The sequence below is a fragment of the Lagopus muta genome, chromosome 2 (assembly GCF_023343835.1).
Source record: "Lagopus muta isolate bLagMut1 chromosome 2, bLagMut1 primary, whole genome shotgun sequence".
Lineage (NCBI taxonomy): Eukaryota > Metazoa > Chordata > Aves > Galliformes > Phasianidae > Lagopus > Lagopus muta.
The window spans coordinates 100,032,410-100,052,645 of record NC_064434.1 but is presented as its reverse complement, the minus strand read 5'-3'; the positions used below and the strand labels follow the sequence as shown (position 1 = coordinate 100,052,645).

The following is a 20,236-nucleotide window of genomic DNA, read 5'->3' as shown; positions in this document are numbered from 1 at the left end:
TCAAACAACAAACCAAGATCAAGCTCAGGGGTGATTTTCCACTTCAACGGCACTGGGTGCAAAGGTGTATTTTGTCATCTCCTGCTTAAATAATGGATCAGGAACAAAAGAAGGGGCAGTGGTGCTGTGGAGGAATAGCAGGTCATTAGCTGCTAAGAATACAATCTTCTGGCAACCATTAGTGCTTTGTTTATGTGGATTTCCCTGAATATGACATATTAATGGCATAATAATTGTGTGATTACAGTAAAGCAGGGATCACTGGAGAAGGAAGGAGGAACAAGCATCCCTGCCTGCTTAGGGCACGAGGCATCCTGCAGAATAGTTCTGCCCCCAGATACGGGCTGAAGGTTTGCAAAATCAACTGTTCTGTCCAGAGCAGGGAGCTTGGAGATTTCATAAGGAAATACATATGGAAAAAAAAAACATCATCCACTGAAAATCACTAAATAGATCATTCCCTGAGCTGAAAGCAGTTGGGAGAGCAGGAAAGGCATTCCATCTAGCCCAGGTGGATGCCAAGGAGGAAAGGTAGTGGGCAGCAGGAACTAAAAGTGGCTCCTAATTCAGTCCATTGCGATGTTTACCGGCTTAAAATAGAGAACATAAGCCTTTGCTAAAATAAAAGTTGTTTTTGTTTTGGCTCCATTTAGACTCACACAAGCAGGACAGGCACAAGGCACAGGGTTTCACACAGGCATTCTGTGCTTGCTCTCCCTCTTGGGGTCTGGCTCAGTCACTTGGAGAGCTGGGAGCACCAGCAGAAACAAGGCATGTCATTGCACTGGGACACAATCATAAACATCAGCACATCAGCAGAGAGCCTTGCTCTCTGAGGAGCTGCAGCCTCTCTTCCTTAGGTAGGATCACGCCTCCCCAACCCCTCACCAAGTGTTAATCTCTGAGGCTTTCCTGGGACTTGGGCATTAATAAAAAGGAGGACAGGAGAAATTTAAAAATACATCAGCCTAGCAGCAGCTCCAGTAAACAAGGGACAACTCCTCTCCATTTGGTGCAAGCAGCCTCTAGGGATCCCGATATCCTGAGGCATGTCACTCCAGTCCACAACAATTCGAACTCTGTGTGTGCTGCTGCTCAGGGACACCAAAGAAAGAGGGTAATCCTTTGGCAGGAATTGCAGCCAGGCATTACACAAATGAGATTTAAACATCATGCCAAAGCGCTGGGCCCCTGTGAGCGGAAGGCTTGATTATAGGGCTGCTGCTGTCCAAGGCGCTAATGCCATCTGAAGGGATTATATATGACACTTCAAACAGAGTAGGGCTCATCCTTCCCTGTGCCCTGGTGCCCGAGCAGGCACTAAGAGGGGCAGCAGCCCCAGCAGGAGAAAGCAGCAGGGCATCGCGCTGCCTCCCCATCTCCCCGAACATCCCAATGGGACTCGCTCAAATGCAGGGTGGGACCGCACATGGGACACTTGAAAAAGCTGAGCATCAAGGTGCAAGTCACACTTTGGGATATATTTCTTCTGTGCTCTAGTCCACATTCTGATAGCTCCATCCCAACCTGCAGCAATAGGCACGGCTACAAGGCCACACTCTGCCTCATGTCGTGGTCCCAGAAGTGGGCTGTGCATCCCCTCAGACCAGGCTTTGTGCCCACAGTGCCGTTCTGGGGAGATCCAGGTACTGTGCAGCAGCTGGGGGACTGGCACAGGACCCACCCCTCCTTCTGCTTACCCTCCTATAAGCAATCCGAGCCCTTCAGTACAAAGTTAGCCAACTGCAGGCATTTGTATGAGCCCACAGAAGTCACTGTTTAAACGCTTAACTCTTAAGCGCTCGCTTAAGCACCTCTTTGGCTCAGGGCCTTCTTCATCAGCTTTGTGCTGACACCAAACACGTGCCGGAAAGGGAGGCAGCTCTGATCCCAGGCTGTCATCTGCCCTTCACAGTCTTCTGCCCCATGAAGACTTCAGCTCCAACTCCTCAGTTTGAGGGCTGTGACACTTACTGAAGTACCTGGGCACAGGTACACCTTGGTGGCAGCTCCATGGGGTAGACCCTGAAGGGCTACCTCAGGTGAGGATGCAGAGCAGAGCCAAGGACCTCCCATTGCTTGGAGGTGATTCAGTATCTCTCAGCAGAGCTGAGACCATTCAGGCTGCGGGAAGAAAAAAACTAAATATCAGATCAAATATTAATACAGATACCTAATTAAGACAAAGCATTTTTCTAGCAAAGTCTGTCCTCTGACTTGAGTCCCTAGAGGATCTCTAATCATTCATCACTGAGCTTGCTGCAAGTGACCTTTTCCTGCCTGTGCCTGGTCTCTCTCACACACACAGCTGTCTTCAAAAGACAGAGCATTGCCTCCTTTTGCTAGCTCAGCAGGAGCACGAGTCCCTGAAGACCTTCCAGTAAGTGTCCCACTTACCCACGGCCCTGAAGCCAGGGCCATGTTGTCATTACCCTTGCTGGAAAATGGCCATAGCAAAGGACTGGGCCTTCGAGAACTTAAGTCTGTAAGCACTGCCTGGATGGAAATATTCCTGTTGTGGGTCTTGACCTGGATTTCCAATGCCTCAGTGTCCCCATGCTCATCTGGGCATAGCATAGGCTGCTGGCCATTGATATGGCACAAGGAGCCATTCCAGAGCTGAGGCAGCTGGACCGTGTTTACGTAGATCACAGCTAGGACCAGCACTTTGTGCATTTTCCATTTGTATCCTCAATAAATGATGCACAGGGTTCACAACACCCTTCAGGGGCTTATATTTGCCAACCTCACCAGCCAAAGATGAAGGTGCAAAGAGCTGCCAGAGGATTATTGACGCAGTTTCCAGTAAGGGCACCAAAGCTTTAATTTTAAACGGATGGCTAGGGCTGCCACCAACATGGGGAATTTATTTGCAAATCAGGAGACTCTAAGTTGCAGGAAGATAAAAATGACAGATTCATTTCTTTGATGAAAGGCCAGATTTTGTTTCCAGGGCTTTGCTAAGGAGAAAGGTCTCATCGCATGTTCATGAACCAGCACTTGCTGTACCAGCAGTGGTGCCAGGTTAAAACATACTCCCACGTCCTGCAGGCAGCCTGGGCCTGAGCTTCACATGTGAACAGTGCTCCTTGTCTGTCATCCTCTTGGTTCCCTGGGGCAGAGACAATGCATTGCACACCCCAGATCACAAGAAGTCCCTCTCTAAAAAAATCTGTCTACCTCTATAATTTCCAGTACGATGGAAACAGAACGTTCTTCCTCTCTGTGATGATAGAGAAGAATGCTTTTGCCTTTCTCCACTCTTCTCTCCTAGACCTTTCTAGCAGGCACAAACTTCTGGTCTTATTGGAAGAAAGTAATCTTTTCCTGCCCTGTTTTCATTCAGTTATGAATGTTCTATCTCCTGTATTTCCCCATTCTCCATTAGATCTTCACTTATACATTGCCCAGAAGGAGCCTTGCATAAGAATGTCTCTCATATCTCTCCCTTCAAAGAGCAGAAACCCAATGTCTTCTTATCCACTGCATCCCCCACTATGCATGAGGCATGAAGGTTCACAGATGCAATTGCTTTTGCTTTGCCTTTGCCAAAACCACGCTAAGATGTCAACTCTTCTTCCAGTCTTTGGCAACATGCAGTAGAGCTGCAAGAACAGAGCTTCCACTTCTCTGTCTGTCTCTCCTAAACCCAAGGTTCATACTGCTGACCTCTAGAAGCAACACACAGCTACTGACTCCCTTGATGCTCTTCATCCCCTACCGCTCCCCAGAATCAGGTGTGCACATGCAGCTGTAGAGGAGCACTTTACTGCACAAAGATCAGACTTTAATTTGTTAAAATAATAAATTAGTTCACAGGCTAGCCTGACACATGAAGACAAATCCTGTATAATTAAAAAGGAAAGGAAGCCGATTATATGCTCCTGGAGAATATTGCTGCCTGCTTCTGTTTTATTTATACGTTACACTGTATAATGAGCTGAATATTTAGGAGGTCAGCACAAACCAAGCTGCTGACTGGAGAAAAGAGAATACCCAGCTCTGTCTGTGCCTGAAGGCACACAGTAGGAAGGAGAGGATTTTCAGTCGTCTCCCTCTGTCTGCTGCTCCCTCAAGACCCCTCAGGTCTGCTTGGCTCAATTGCTCATTCTAAACTACGTGCGCTTGGGCAGAGATTTTCTCAATAAGCTTTTCCCTCAGTCTCATGTCTGCAGCCCTATTTCATCCCATCCCTCTCCCGGTGGGGTTTGTGTTTTCCCAGCTCTTGTGGCTGGTACTGTTCCCATCACTGAGCTGATTTTTTTTTTTCCCTAATTTTAATAAAACCACATCCTCCAGAACAGAGCACTTCCAGGCAATGCCACAACCCACCCAGAAAGGATGAGCTAGGTCAGTCCTTATCACCCCCTGCCTGCTGGCACCCGTGAACCCTTACTAATGGGTCTGCCAGCAGCAATTAGGAAAAATGAACTTGGGGCAGGTCCTCCCTCAGGCTCAGACAGAAATCACTGTGGGATGCTGGGGGGCAGCACTGCTGTTAAGAGAGGCTGTTTGCACTCTGCCTGTTCAATCATCCTGCAGTCTTGGTCCAGCTTTCATTCCTCTCTGTGCCACAGGTTTGAGAATGTGTTGCAAAGGGCTCACATCACCACTATGCTGCAAAACATTGCAGATCTGTGAGCTGCCTCCAGCTACAATGCACATAGCAGCTGTGTACTGCCCAAGGCTGTCTCAGTGTCTCTATCCTGCCCTGCTGTGACAGAGGGCTGCTCAAATTCCATGGTCCCCCATCTCTCTCCACAGCAGCCCTGCCTCACAGCCAGCTGCTGCAGACACTCACCCAAACAACATCTCACCACAGACAAGTCTGATTTCAGCACAGAAATCTGCCCTTGACTCTAGAAGTTTTTCCCAGTGTGATCTCCCTTGGATGGACCTCTGCCCCTCCTCAAGGAGAGCATAGCATCCAGGCATCCCCACTGGAATACACAACAAGACCAGTATAACAACTGAGGATGAGATTTGGGATACCTGTCATTGCTGCAAAGAATCTGATACCTACCTGTCCTCCCACAGCCCTGGGCAAATGATGCATACAGCACTCTCTCCAAGACAGGAGAGGGAAAGCTGGATATTACATAGTGGGGGGACATAGAAAGCAGGAAAGCCCTAGGGTGGTTCTTCAAAGGTCAGCAGCAATTACACAGTGCTTTAATTGGGAAAGAAAGGAAGGTAGCATCCACCCTTGGTCCTCCACCCCGTCTTGGCATCATCAGAAGTCAAAGGCATTTGGGAACAGTGCAGACCCATGAGCCGTAAGTAGGGTAGCAAAAAGGAGATACTGCAGAAGCAGGTGACATTTGTTTTTCTTGTGAGCCATTTCAGGGCATACGGGAGCTGCTTCCCAGCCATGAAGGTCAAAGCAGTCTTCCCATGCTTCAGCAAGAATGGCAGCTGATTTAGTATTTAGGAGCCCACAGCTGCACTCATTCTCCAGATGAGCTTTGCTCTTCTTTCTGCATAAATGCCAAAGGTCAGAGCAGGAAAGGGAGGACAAAGAAGCCAGCAGCTCCTATACTGCTCTGAAATGACCCCTATCAAGAGCCCCTGTGCCTGCTCTCGGAAAGGATCTTGCTGCTCACATGTTTGGCATTTGTGACCCAGTGTGGCCTCTTCACAGCAGCAAAGGCAGTGGTAATCCATCCAGTAATTGCTTCCATGGCGATCTTCACACAGCTTTAGATACTAATGCTGCTATCTTTCCCCTTCCAAACCACACAGCAATGAAGGGTGATTGGTGGCAGCCACATGTGAAGCATCATTGCCAGATAAGGGAAAGTGCCTGCAAGGGAGGGAAAGCTTAGCCTCTATTTTACCTGGTTTTATTCTGACAGGGTGGGGAGGGAAAGAGGAGATTAGAGAAGATATATTCAAGCAAAATAAAATAATTGCAAATGCACAAAGCACTTATATGCATTGCGTTCACTGTCCTCAGCAAACTGACAGAAAGTCCCACATCTCTGCCAGCTAATTGCTTTTGAGGAGCAGAGTTTTACCAGATGGGCACCCAAGGCAGAACCACCTCCACCTGAGCCACTGCTCAGCAAGAAATGCTGTCAGTCAAAGCTCCTGCACTCAATTCCCAGCTCTGGACAAGCTCCAAAGTCCCCCGAGCTGAGCTCAGTTTCCATGTCCCTACTATTAACTCCTCTGAGCACCACCCTGCTGAGTAATTCCCAGCCTCTTCCCTCTTTGGAAAACCCTATACTGGGATTAACCCAAAGTTTGAGCTGAGTCACAGACATTTTGCACAGAAGCAAGTGTTTCTGTAACCTGTGTTGGGTACAGAGCCAATCCTTGACATGCAAGCAGAAGCAGATGGAGCTCAGGTCGCTGCCACCATGCTGCAGGACACTCATATCATCACCCACAGCCCATCCTCCCCAGAACTCCCCTCAAGGAGAAATTGGATATAAAACATTTGTGACAGCAAGAACTGATCTAAACCTTTGATTCTTGGGTACCTGCTGCCAGAATGTTTGCAAGATCCTGGAGCTGGCAGTAATGTGAGTGACAGTACCAGAGATACAGAGGCATAATTTAGAGCATGTGTGTCAGGCTAACCTTCATCCATCTCAGCTCAGTAATAGGGTAAAAAATACCCTGGCTATTGAGGAATGCATCATAGCAAGGTACTGTGAACTAGAAAATAAATAAGCCTGGTCAGAAAGGACTGCAGGGAAGGAAGAGTGCCAAGGGCTGCAAAGGGAGAACCTCAGACACACCAGCACCATGCAGAAGGGCCAGTCCAGGGGCTGGCAGCAGGAACCAAAGCTTGTATTGATGCCTGAGAAACATTTTAGGATAGACTTGCCCCAGAAGTGCACCTTGAGGCCAGTGAAAACTGTCTGCCATAACCTGCACCTGATATAGACAGTTTCTGCAGTGAAAAGTGGAAGTCCTTCAAGTGCTGCTTTATGACACACATAAGCCATCCTGCCTACCTTAGAGAAGGAAGCAAAGAGAAGAAAAAAAAAACAAAAACAACAGGTAATTAATACAATAATAAATAACCTGACATAAATAACCTGACAACAAGGTATTTCATGAAACAAACACACAAAGCATTTTGCCATACTCTGCCTCCACTGGCTCCAGGGCTGGGCATCGCAAGGATGCTAAGGGACAATGCCAAGCTCAGCAGTGGCAGGGGGTGACCCAAAGAGGTTTGGCTGCCTTACAGCCTCCTCTACAAGTGTAAAATAATCCCTGCAGGGAGGGAGGAGATAGTGCCAGGAAAATCACAGCTTATTCTGGAGCAAAGGCACCCTTCTAGCATAGCAAAAACACCTCCTTGCCTAGAGTGACAAGACTGGAAAGGATTTTCCTTCCAGAAAAATGAAGGAGGAACAATGAGTATGGATGCAGTAGATGCACACCAAACTGGAGGCCAGCAGAATTGCCTGCTTTGCTCATTCCTCTTCTCCCAGCCTTTGCCTTGTCCCTTCACCAACACTCTTCAGCTCTGCTCCAGCACCAGAACATCCCCTGCTTCACCAATTCTCTGACACAAAGTACAGAGCATCTTCTAGCTTTCCTCCTTTTTTATGCATGCTGGCAACATCTGAATGCGATCAATAGTTCTGCACATATCTACAAGCCAAAGGAAAAAAAGAAAAAAAACCACACTCAAAACTAAAAAATAAGCCTACTGCTGAGTTACGTGGTGCAGCAGACTCCAAACACCTCCAAAAAGCATGGGGATCTGGACAGAAACCAGCAAGCAGACACTGAGCTTTGTTGTTATTACTGAAACAAATATCCCCAGTCTGGCACCGACTCTCTCTCACAGATACGCAATCCTCTGCAATAAGGAACACAGGATTCTGTAGAAATCAATCAAGAAAATGTAGTTTTGATGGGCAGTTACTGCTTGGCTGATATGGGACCAAGCCTCCACCCTTGGCCTCGTCCAAGCCCTACATGCTGCATATTGGGAAGGGCAGCGCCTGAGCGAAAACACCGAGTGGGCACACAGGTGGCTGTGGGAGTCCCACCACAGCCTGCAGCAGATGTTTCTGCCCACACCAACACAGATGTCTGGGGCAAGGCACCAGAAATAGCCTGCTACACAAACCAAGACTTTTCCTCCCACACAGAGAGAGAGCTGTAACGCAGAGCCGCCGAGTACAGCTGAGCGTTTGAGTGCATCCCTCTTTTTTGCAGTGGAAGGAATAACATCTCGACAGAAATAAAAACTGTGACGGTGGATTGTGCCAGCTCAGCTGGGAGCTGTCAAACATCTGTATTGTAGAGCCTTCCTTCTCTTGGTCTGCCAGCAACCTCTGTGTCTGCTCTAAAGCAGGAGCAGCAACGCTCACTCAGAGTCATGTGAAAATTATATTTGCAAAGCGCTCGAAGGCTCAGCAATGAGAGAGGGTTCACCATGCATTTCTCCTCACTGACCCTATCCTCTGCCTCCCGACTGCAGAAAGAGAAGCAGGCTTTCAGCAAAATCCTCGTTATCCTAAAATACAAATGCAAGGTGCTGAAGTGAACCAACAGAGCAGGATCAAGGCACATCAGGACAATACATTCCCCCAAACTGAGAAAGGAAAAACAAAACCCAGCGTGGAGGTGGGAAATGCCACCTCCTGCAGCACACCTGAGCCAGCAAGCCGCCTTTGGTTCGGCTCTTACCCTCTGCCCAGCACCCCAATGAAGATGAGAAGCACAGCTGGAGAACAGCTGGCCAAACCCCACAGACTGGGATGAGCTCCACCGCCAGGACACACCACCACCCCTTTATCTCCTGAGACACAAATGGCAATGATGAGTAGAGTGAATTGAATTCTTCTTCATGATTTGATAGAAGGTTTTGAAGAGCTGGCTGAACCAGAGACAGCAGTGAAAGCACGGGGGACATCACAGGTGAGCAAGCGTTCCAAAGCAGCAGGAGAATCACAGAATTGTCAGTGTTGGGAACATGAAGAAGGCAACCAGGACATTTATGAAGAGCTCTGCAAGGCTCATTTTAAAACATTCCCTTTGCCAGTGCAAATTAATATTTGAGCAAAAAATATTACAGAAAAAGTCAGTTGACTCATGAAGAGCAAATACATTAAATATAGAAATCAAGTAATCGATGTGCAAAAGAAAAGGGATTTTAGTCCTGCTCTGAGCACAGCTCTTGTTGCAGCCTTACACAGGAGCCACCACGTTGCTTTAAGCCCTGAAGCAGGGGCAGCAGATGGCAAAGCTTCTCCTTGCTCCCCAGCCATGCTCCTCTGCAGCAAGGAGTGGGGCTGGCAGAGGGAGCTGCCCCAGCACTGCTGCAAGCTGAGTCTTGGAGTCTTTACACTGGCTCTAGTTATTCAATGAAGGACTGACTGTAGGAATAGAAGGAGAAAATTATCCCACGCACAGCCTGATGTTTTTCTCCACATGCTGCTTGTTAGCCTGGCAAACAAATAGCGATGCCATAAATTGCTCTGAATGTTTGCTACGGTTGTTCGTTTGGAATGTTCCTTTACCTCCCTTGAAACACAGCTTTTTTTGGTTTGCCTCCCATGATTACAAAGCAATGAGATGGGGAGGATTGATGCTCACAACCTGAGCATCCCCAGTAGAACACATGCTGCATCCACAGTGAGCACAAACCTCAGCAAGAAAGGTGAGATCGCACCTCCAACTCTACTTAGCAACTATGAGGCAGGCAGAAATTTAGGCTACAGATGTCACAGCCATGATGTTACTGCCACAAGCCAGGTCCTGCCACTAAAAGTTGCATTCACCCACCCCAAAATCAGCTCCTGAACTCCTCCAGACTCCTAAATCACACAAGGCAGTAAGGGCAAACCAAAAACACCAGCAAGCTGATTCTGGAGGATTTTGGTGATCCCCAAGCAGAGCACTGAGTGTCTAGAGACTGTCTATGGAGCTGAGGGAAAAGCAGCACAGCTCCTAGCAGGGTTCAGCCCATACTTTCCACTGAAGCTTCAATGGAAAAAGTCAGTGGGAAATTCCCAAAAGAGAAAGGCACATTTCCAGAGACTGTGAGATTTCATATTATTTTGCCTGTTCTAAAAGGTCAGATAAAGCATCATGGATTTCCTCCTCCCAGGCAGACACCAACATATCAGCTGATAAAGCCCCAGAAGCCACAGGATGCCCCTGTGCTCCCCAAGGCATATCAGCTGCTCGCCTCCCATGGTGACTCTGTCCAATCACAAACACCAAATTTGCACATATATTGGCCCTTAATACTAGCAGAAGCCTTAACCCATCATTTTTATTCCTTGTTTCAGTGAGAGAGGCTTTGCTTTGTTTTTAATCACAGCGTCCTCACACGCTACAAAAACAAATGTAACAACATCGAGTCGAAATTGGAAAGTACAACTGCCTATCAGTGAAAATCAAAGCAGCTTCACTGCCAAAATGGAGCGAAATGCAAAAGAAAGCTTAGATAGAGAGGAGAAAAAGTGGAAATAGCATTAGTAGCATACTTTAATTCATCATAATCTGAGCGAGACCGGTAATGACACTGGAAGGTGAGCCACGCGCTGCCCACTGAGACTGAGATATTCATGAGAGCAGCTGGCTGTCAGCTGCTGCCTCTGCACAAACATAACGAGTGTAGGGCCTCTGCACCCCATCCCCATGTCCCTGTGGCAGCTGGGGTTGGGCAGTTGGTGGAAGAAGATGCTCCATCCTCCACCTGGCCAGGAATTGCTTTTTGAAAAGCAAGCACAAAACCTCAGCTCCAAGGCAGTATTTGGAGTGGGTTGGGTGTTTTTCTTTCTTTTTTTTTTTTTTTCTTTCTTTTTTTCTTTTATGAAAGCATTGTACGAAAATGATCAGCTCTATTTAACAGGCTGTTGAGACATAATAATGTCATCTTCTGCTATCCTGGCTTCTAATGATTTTATTAATCCAATAGCTGGAAGGAGATGTACTCAGCAATTCTGCTCTGTGCAGTTGTATTCTGCTCAAATACAGGTAGGAAGTGTGTCTGAACAGCAACGGGTAACAGGATATTGAACGCCCATCTTTTCAGCCAGATATTGGCTGGAAATTGAGTTGCAGTGCTGTTTACTGTGACTGAAACCAACCGGATTTGATTCTCCCTTCCCAGAGAGCGCAGGCTCTTGAGAACCACAAAGCTCTGCTTTGGGGTTCCCTCTTCTCCACACAGCAAAATCGCCACCAGGAATAAATTTCCATGGGGCTTACAATGATCCAGACCAGAAATTGAGACAGAGAGGGAAACAGCACAGCTGTGCCCTTTGCACATCTGTGGTGATCTGTCTCTCCTCTGGCAGTTGGAGGTCTCCAGGCAGACGTTGCAGCTCCTGCTCAGACAGACCCAGGGAGATGTGGCAGGTCTTCAGGGGCACCCCTTGCGGTGCCCAGTTCACAGGATGCAATTTGGTCTTATCCTCCATCAGTTGTCCATCAAATTGCGCTGTCAAGGGCACAGAGACACTTGTGGTAACACTGCTGCTCACCTCTGACACTAGATGCCCACTGCACCAGTTGACTACAAGCAAATTCCTTGCAACTGATGCCTACTCCCAGTGTTTACTACTGAGAGATCCTTCTTTGCCATGAGACTTTTTTTTTGTTTTGCCACTCATTTGCCTTCTCTCCTAAAACCTGGGTCCTCACTGGGAACATGATTATAAGCACCCACTACTCTCAGTTTCCCAACAAGCAGCACCACAGTGTGAGCAGCTCTGAACTCAGGGAGCCTCCTACCTGCACTCAGCCAGGTGTTTCCCCACACTGCTCTCTCTAACCAAACCCGACTGGAGTGATTAACCAAGAGGTTCCTTAATGATCCCTTCATCAGGGCTTACTTCATCCAGACCCCTTGTAGGAAAGCCAGCGAAGAAAGGCACTTGTGGAGATGTCAGACTTCTGTGGGGTGGGTGCAGTAGGGAAAGGATGCTCCCCAAAGCAACACCAAGCAGAGCTTGCTTGCGGGGAGCAAATGGGGAAATGCAGCACATGTAATCTGGGCTGGACTGGGCACTTTTATGATAGTCTACTGCTGGTTCAGCCCAAAAAGCTTTATCAAGCCATCACTCCCCACATACTGCTCTGCCATGTGTGCCTGGCTCAGCATGCTGATTTGCAGCAGATACAGCCTAGGCCTGACCCCAAGCATCAAAAGAATTACGTGCAGCTTCCTTGTATAACTTGTTCTCTCTGGCATGTCCTCAGAGCCCCTCCAAGTGTCCTTGCCATCTGAAAAGAGGAGATGCTGTGTGCGACAGCACCATAGGTTTGTTAACCTGACCCCCGTCCAACTCCTTTTCTTCACAGCAAACATGCTCTCAACCTGTCTGCAAGGGGTTTGTCTCCTATCTCGTGTCATGGTTCTGAACCCTTTCCCTGCACACTTTGTTTCCTGAAAAAAAACAACAACCTCTGTCACTTGAGATACCCAGGAAAAAAAAAAAAAGGAGATGGGCAAAAGAGAGAGATTTAATGCTGCCTTTAAATCTCCTGGCTGGAGGGGCTTCCCATGCTATGCAGTCTAGCACTGGCAATTTAATCATCAGCGTAATACTTCTGCAAACAGCAGCAGACAGCAGAGCCCGCAGGAGCAAACGGTCTCTCTAACAGCATGAATATTACAGGCACTTAACAGCCCTTGTAATCTCGCTGTGGCTCCCATGCAAGAGCACAGGCAGGCAGCACAGCCGCAGGCACGAACCCTGGCCACCAGGTGATAAAGCTTCACGGGGTTCCCTAATGCAGCATCCAAAATCAGCCCTAGTGAGGAGAAAATGAGTGTGGAAATGCTGAAACCTTCAACAGATTCATTTCCATATCTCTGCACCTGTGACACACATGAGAAGGATTTGGGGTGGGGGGGCATTTCTGGGCACTGTATAAATATAAATGCTTCTCAGAAAAAAATATTGTGCTTTTCAGTTTAAATGTTAGCCTGTTTTCAAAGAAAAAATCCATAACTAACCTTTATTCTTTAACGTTTTTACTTTGTAGTTGGATGAATGTCATCCTGAAAAATTTCCCAAAGGAAAAGTAAAGCCTATGTTGAAGCCATAGGCTTCATAGGAGAGTTTCTGGAAATGGGGAGGAAAGTGGGAGCTGCTCTGCTTTATCTTTTCTGATACAGCAAAGGTTGCCAGCTCTTCCAAGATGGGAACAACATAGAATCATAGAATCATTAAGGTTGGAAAACACCACTAAGATCATCATGCCAATGTCTGACCCATCCCCACTGACCACATCCCTTAGTGCTACCTCTCCACAGTTCTTGAACGTGTCCAGAGATAGTGACTCCAGCACCTCCCTGGGCAGCCTGTGCCAATGCCTCACTGCTCTTTCTGAGAAGAAATGTTTCCTAATATCAGCTGTGAGATGACTCACACACAGTTTGGCTGGCCTCATGTTTGCTTGCCCAGGTCTCATCCCCACCTTACTCTCAGTAAAGCCTGTGCTGTAGAGAAAGGAAATAAATCGTTGGCATCTTGCTCACACCTTTAATTACTTAGCTGATATTGATATAACACTAATTGAAGCAGAATAATCTTTTCTCTCAAATAAGTGTGCTCACACAGGCATGACTGAGATTAAACGACGTACATTACACTTGGATTAGTTCATTTCCAGCTAACGCAGAGATAGACCCCTGTGCTGAACCCATGGGTGCTGCCATACAGCCTGATGCCCCAGGACAGCAACCACAGCCTACACACACAGGGCTGCTCAAAAAGCCAAGGGGCTTCTGGAGCAGGTGTAGAAAACAAGGGAAAGAAAAAGTTGGTTTGCTTCTGATAGGAAACCCTGGTGACCTTTCTAGATATCAGTCCTTCTCCGAGTCTTGGGGCAGTGACTGCACACTGGGCAGTAAAAGCCTCTCCATTGAGTTCAGATATTTTAGTTTTGCCCCAGGATTATCAGCAAACTTGGCAAAATGAGAAGCCTTAAGCCCTATTCTGCACAAATGTGCAATGCACAAGATCAGACCTGTGAAGTCTCTGCAGATTTCAGGATGTTTGTAGACTTGACTGTGACTCAAGTTGTGTCCAAACTCTCCATGTATCACCTCCACAAAGGGGATGCATGCTCTTATTTACCCAGGAAACTGTGCAAGTGCAATTATTATTGCCTATAGAGCTCTAAGCTACCAGAGCATTGAGCAGCCTGCACGGAAGTGAATAATGCTGTATGTACCTCAGTAATGGGATCTAGGGTCAGCAGGGAGAGGTAAGGAGAAAAATAAGAGAAAAACACAGTGGGCATTGCAAACACAGCAGCTCATCCCCACTCCTTCCTCACCACTATGCAGGGGAGTGTAAAAGGAAAATTTGTCTTGCTTATTCCATAGGAGAAACTAAACCACGTTGTCTTGTATTGCATATACTCCACAAGCACACAGCAACTGTCATCCCAAAGCACCCCAAGTTACAATCAGGCAGAGTAGAGTGCCCCGAATCAGAGGGAAAAATGCTTAAAAACCAAACAACAAAACAATGTTTTAATAACAAGGACTGGCACAAGCCATGAGCACACTCTTTGATCCCAATATTTTCTCCCTTGTACCCAATCACAATTAAGGAAAATTAAATGTGTAAAAGTGAGAAGGTCTGTACAAATCATTCTCAGCATGAGGGGGCTGCAGTCAGTGCTTGCCCTGCTGAACATGCCTTCCTCTTACTTGCAAGCCATGCACCTCAATAATGTGCTATGAGGTGTGTTTGTAACTGTCTGATGCCAGCAGTGGTCCTTGAGGAGGAAATGATGTGTGCCTAAATGCAGACAAAGCCATTCAGAAAGCTGGGACAAAGCAGCCTTGCTCTCCTCAGTGGGGCCAAATTACATCCTTTGGACGTATTCCTTCAGCAGTTTCAAAAAATAATAATCGTGCGTCTCTATTTCCTTTGCTTTGCAAACAATGTTTAGAGAATAGAAGGTGATTTCAGAGTCCATTTGTTTCGCAGCACATAAGCCCTGCTCTCCTCATATCGCTTCCCAGTCAGGTTTACTGCTGGCATCACCAACAGAAAACTGAGGAGTTAAGACTTAAAGCCCTCAGTCACTTTGTTATAGAATCCAAAGGAGAGCAATGGAGGTGAAGAAGGATGCAGATGAGGCCTCATGGCAGCTGCAGCTCAATACAGGGAGCGGAGGGCAGCGCTGAGCTCTGCTCTCTGAGGTCAGTGATAGGGCCAGAGGGGATGGCATGGAGCTGTGCCACAGGAGGGTCGGGGCTTATGGACAGGGTGGCAGCCATGTGGCTCATCTGGGAATGCACACAGGGAGCAGAGCAGTGCTAATTTCGAGACGGGCCTGACGATCTCCTTGGCTCACACTTCCTACAGCACCAACTCCTGCTGAGACAAGGAGGGTGGGAAATCAATTTAATTGCAGCTTAGTAAGCAACTGTGCTAAGTGTCACTGGCAAAATCGGAGCCTTTCACTGTGAGAGAAAGGGGAGAACGCTGCTTTTTTATTGCACAAGAAAGTGAATTGAGAGCAAGCCCGTGTGACAGTCATCTGGCCCTCACGTCTTCCTTTAAACAGGAAGAAGGCAGCAAGAAGCAAACAGCCAGTGCCAGAGCTGCTCCAATTAACAGTCAATCCAGTGCACCCTTTGTTGTTGCACTACACATAATTACTACTTCATGTAAACATCTTTCTTAACCAGATCTGACTTTCACTTTCTCCCCAGACGCATCCTTGTAATGGGCTTCATTTGCTGGGCTGCCTTGTGCAGGGAGCTGGCTATGGCAGCATTTCTCACAGTTGCAGTACGTTGCTTTTGCATCTCTATGACTTCTCCCAGACTTGCTTTTCCACTGGCAACGATAGCAGAGCTCGCACCCAGTCACGCAGAAGCACCACGCTGGCATTCCATGGACTGCCTGATGCCAGTTCCAATATCATCCGCAGAACTCCTATGTGCAGTTGCACACAAGCCTATAGGGAAGGCTGGTGTGTTTTAAGAGCGAGCTTAAATGATGAAAAAGAGTGGGGCCCAGCACCTCGTGTGCTGGCTGCTCCAGCACTGCTCAAGCACGCCAACCTCAGGCCACTGCTTCCCTCAACAAATGGGCCAATTCCGTCCTGTTGATTTCCCTGGGTCTGTACAATTGTGCTATTTGCAACTCTGCTGCTCCCAGAATGATGCTCCTCCTTTTGTATGCCTGCAAAAGTAGCTCAGCACACCAGCCCTGCTGTACTCTGCCCTAAACTTTAACTACTGAACTTGCAGAGGAAAGGCAAACCTCTTGTCCCAGTGCTGTGGCATGCCCATGGACTCAGCATTGCCATCTATAACTCCGGCCCTGCAGGCTTAGCTCCACTTACCTGCAGAGAGGCACAGACTGCACAACACGCTAGGAACCAAAGAGATGCCTGGGAAGAGCAGGAGATGCACACCCTGCCAGAACAGTCCCTGGGCCCCAATTATATCCAAATAAATCAGGAGGATACTCTTATCATGGAAAGGATTTCATCCCATTTGTTCCTTATATTGCATGCGTTTCTCTACAAATGTTTCAAATGCACTCCTGAACCCACAGCGCTCCTTGCAATGTCCTTTAGATGCTCTCATTAACCTTGTCACCCTCAGATGGTGCCATATCTTGTCTTAGCTTCATAGTTCTCCTGATGCTGATCCCTTCCTGCATCAATCCTAATTTAAAGCCCTCTCATCACTCTTCCCAGCTTACATGTCAAGAGATGTTTCCCCCATTAAGACAGGCGTCCAGTAAATCTCTCATCTCAAAGACCCTCCTATGGTCATAAAGCCTAAAATTCTGGAGCAGACTCCAGTCCTGGAGGCAGGCATTGATGATCTGAGCTTTCCTGCTCCTTTCCCTGCCTCTCCCCATGTCTGGGGGTTAATGAGGAAAACACTGCTCTGAGTCCTTTAGGCTTCCTAATGTTTTTAACCAGCCACGTGGTCAAGCCAGCAGGGCCCAACTCTTCTGTAGAGCTAAAAAATTAACAGGGTTTTCATTGCCAGTAAAAAAAATTAGTTATCATTTATTGTTCCTTTACACTTCAGAGTGTGCTTATGCCCAGACAGCACAACTTTCCTCTTCTGCCCCTCTCTGGACCTACACAAACCACCAACTGAGCCCACTGAGCACAAACTTCTCTGTTCCACCTTGTTTCTCATGACAGATTTGGCACTGCAATCCCTTAATGGCTAAGATATGAATTTTTGCAGCGTAAAGTTATTTTAATCTGTTAAGTGGCTCCGCTGCTATAAAACTGAAAGGGATTTAGTATCTGGAGACCATCAGCTGAGCTCCAGGTGCTGAATCTTTCTCGATGGCAATGATGCAGAAGGAAATGCAGGCTGCTACAAAGCATACAAACACAAGCATCCTTTTGCACGGAGACCAAATCCCATGGGGTGCTGAGCACCCTGAGCACTTGGAGCAGGCGGTGAGGAGGCAGCACTGCTCCTGCCCTGGGAGCCATCCCCATGCTGCATTTGAGCAGAGTCAGGAAGGAGCTGTTGCATTGCAAACATCGAGGTGAGCCACATGCATCTTGTTAGGTCACCTGTTCAATAGAAGAAACTTTTCATCCATAGCCTTTCTGCAACAACCCAGCCTGCAAATGACCTGCTTTGAGCTCTCAGCTGTGCTTCAGCCATCCATCAGTTGGAGCAACCAAGTCGGCATGCATGAGACAATGGCAGGGCTCTGATACAAAGCTGAGCAGACTCTCCTTGAAGAGGAGGCAAGTTGACTGAGGGGCTGCCACCTGCACCCTCAGCTGCCACCTGCACCCCCAGGGCTGCTCCAGCCCTGCACAGCCACTGGCTGGAGCTGGCACGTGGGTGAAATACCACTGCTCCACATACACGTATCAGCTTGGGAATGTCTTTGTAATTAATCCCATGTATCAGCTCCTCTCATTATTTCTTAATGCAATTAAATTATTAATTTGTCTTTTTTTATTTTCTCCTTTTTTCTTCTTTTTTTTTTTTTTCCCCCTCCTTTCCAAAGCAAAGCAGAGCAAAGGGTCTGGGTGAGCATGGGCTCAGGGTTCCCACTTCCCTGCAGACCCATTTGGCAAGAGAGCTGAGTTCTCAGTGAGAGCGTGGAGGGCACCAACCCCAGTTCACTTCTCTGGTTTCCAGTGCATCCAGCCAGCACACCACTGGGACGAGGAGACAGATAACAGTACTATAAGAACAGGAAGAATTTGTCCTATGAACAGCTTCTCTGCAACAAGCTCCATGATCCTAAATGGAGCCCACGGCGCTGGATGTGAGCCTAACGAGGAGGGAACAAAGGTTAAACCTACACCGGGGTGGTGTATGGTGGTCACACAGCTGCAGAACGGGCTGCAATGGGAAAGGAGATGGAGGAACTGCTGCTGTCCTGGCGTCAGACTGAGTCCCAACTCCAAGGGGTTAACCAAGGTGGCACTGCATCCCTGCAGCCAGCAGCACATCACTCATGCCACTCCAAAGCAGTTCCCAAAGCCAAAAATGTAATGCATGACAAAAATGAAAATCTGTGCTGTATCAATCTCAAGGGGATGCAACTGTTTTGATGGAAAATTCAGAGGAAATGAAGGAGAGGCAATTCTAGCAGTCAAATTACCGGAGTTACGGCAACTTGGCACTTGCAGCTTCAGAATCTGGGGGGCTGAAGTTTGCTCTGCTGGATGATGGGACCAGGCTGGCCCAAACGGTGGGGTGCAGTGAATGGGAGGGGGTTCTGCCAGGAGCCCCACTATTCTGCAATACAGAGCAGTGGCACAGCCAGGGCTGGGGCTGAGCCAAAAGCTGGGCTCATGTGAAGGAGAAGGCAGCAGCTCCTCTCAACAGGGCAGGTTTTATTTTTCAGGTTTTTAAGAAAATTTTTCCAACAGAAACCTATTTACATAAAAGCATGGTTACGGTTAAGGGAGCTTTCCAGTTCAGTGACTTATTACCTTCCCCTGCTTAAATAAATAAATGTACGTACATATAACTATTTTTCGGCCCAAATGTGCACAGATTCATTCCCCTCTGCTGGGGCAAAGATTTTTGAAAGCTTGAAAAACCCACTCCATCAGTTTTATTTCCAAAAAAAAAAAAACAAAAAAAAAAAAAAAAAAAAAAAAACCAAAAAAACACGAAGAACCAATCACTCCTTTACATGAATAAAAATCAAACCAAGCTTTATGAGCTCAATTCTTTTCCCCCTAGTAAAGCCGTCAGTTCACAGCTTCAGAGATGACACACGTAGGAAGAACGGTGAGGATGCAGGCAGCACAAAGCTGCCTGGGGGGAGAAAAGGGAGGAACGGGGGGCTCACACCCCTGCTGCAATAAGCAGCCACCTCAGCAGACCTTCAGTTCGCTTATCCAGCCTAACCCCCATTCAATTCCTCGAGATGTACAGCAGTATCGCCAAGAGCGGGAGCCGATCCAGGTGCTTTCCAAAGTTAGCCCCGCTCCCTGCCCAGCCAACTCGTAGCCGTCATCAAAGCAGCGCCCCGGGAGCCCTGCAGCCTCCCTGCTTTTCGCACCACTCGGGCAGCGGGGCTCCTCGGTTTCCCTCTTTGAGCTGGGTCTGATGCCCCGTGCGTTTCTCCTGCGCTGTCGCTGGAAGGTGCGCACCGAGACTCGGCAGCGTGCGAGCGCCGAGATGTTGAGACGCGGACGCCTTCCAAACGCGAATCACACCGGTGCAAACAGAAACAACGGTAGCAAACGCAAAATGACCACAAGTGCCACCGAGGCTGAAGATGCTCGGCTCCCAGGCGGGCACGGCGCTGCCCATCCCGTGGTTCCTCCCCATTCAGCGCGGTGCCCGGAGGTGCCTTGTGTCGGAGGCAGCCTGCGTGCCCCATCTCAGCAGCAAAGTCGGGCTCGGCAGCGGCACAGCGGGGATTTCCCTCTGCTCAGAGCATCAGTTCCCCGCCGGAGGAGAGACTCCGGCAGTGGGCACGGAGCTAAACTTTCCACGCAGCGCCCGGTGCCCCCTTACCTCTAGAGTTTGGCCCTCGGGTCCCTCCGCCTCTGGCTTCCTCCTCGCCCCGAAGAAGAGGAGGAGGAGAGCGGCGATCCAGAGCACCCCCAGCACAGACAGCGCCAGGCGGCGGGTCGGGCGCCTCATGGCTGCGGGGGTTGGGGTGACGGGCAGAAAAAGGCAAAAGGGGGCAAAGGGAGGAAAGAGGGGTCTCGACCGTCTGCTTAGGAGCTGGCGATGCGAGTCCCAGGCTGTGAGTGCGCTGCAGGGAAGGGAGAAGGAGGAGAGGAAGGAGGGGAGGGGAGGAAAGGGGAG

General features: G+C 48.3%; 1 protein-coding gene across 3 annotated transcripts in view; it reads right to left on the bottom strand.

The window, feature by feature from the left end:
- GALNT14 (polypeptide N-acetylgalactosaminyltransferase 14) overlaps positions 1–20,236 on the bottom strand; it is a 68,600-nt gene extending 48,364 nt beyond the window's left edge. For 2 of the 3 annotated variants that reach the window (XM_048936377.1, XM_048936378.1), the window contains exon 1: positions 19,940–20,236. In XM_048936377.1, the coding sequence (XP_048792334.1) occupies positions 19,940–20,068 (129 nt within the window). In that variant the 5' untranslated portion in view covers positions 20,069–20,236. Of the gene's footprint in view, positions 1–1,974; positions 2,125–19,939 lie in introns of all 3 variants that reach the window. The other variant, XM_048936379.1, reaches the window with a different exon arrangement.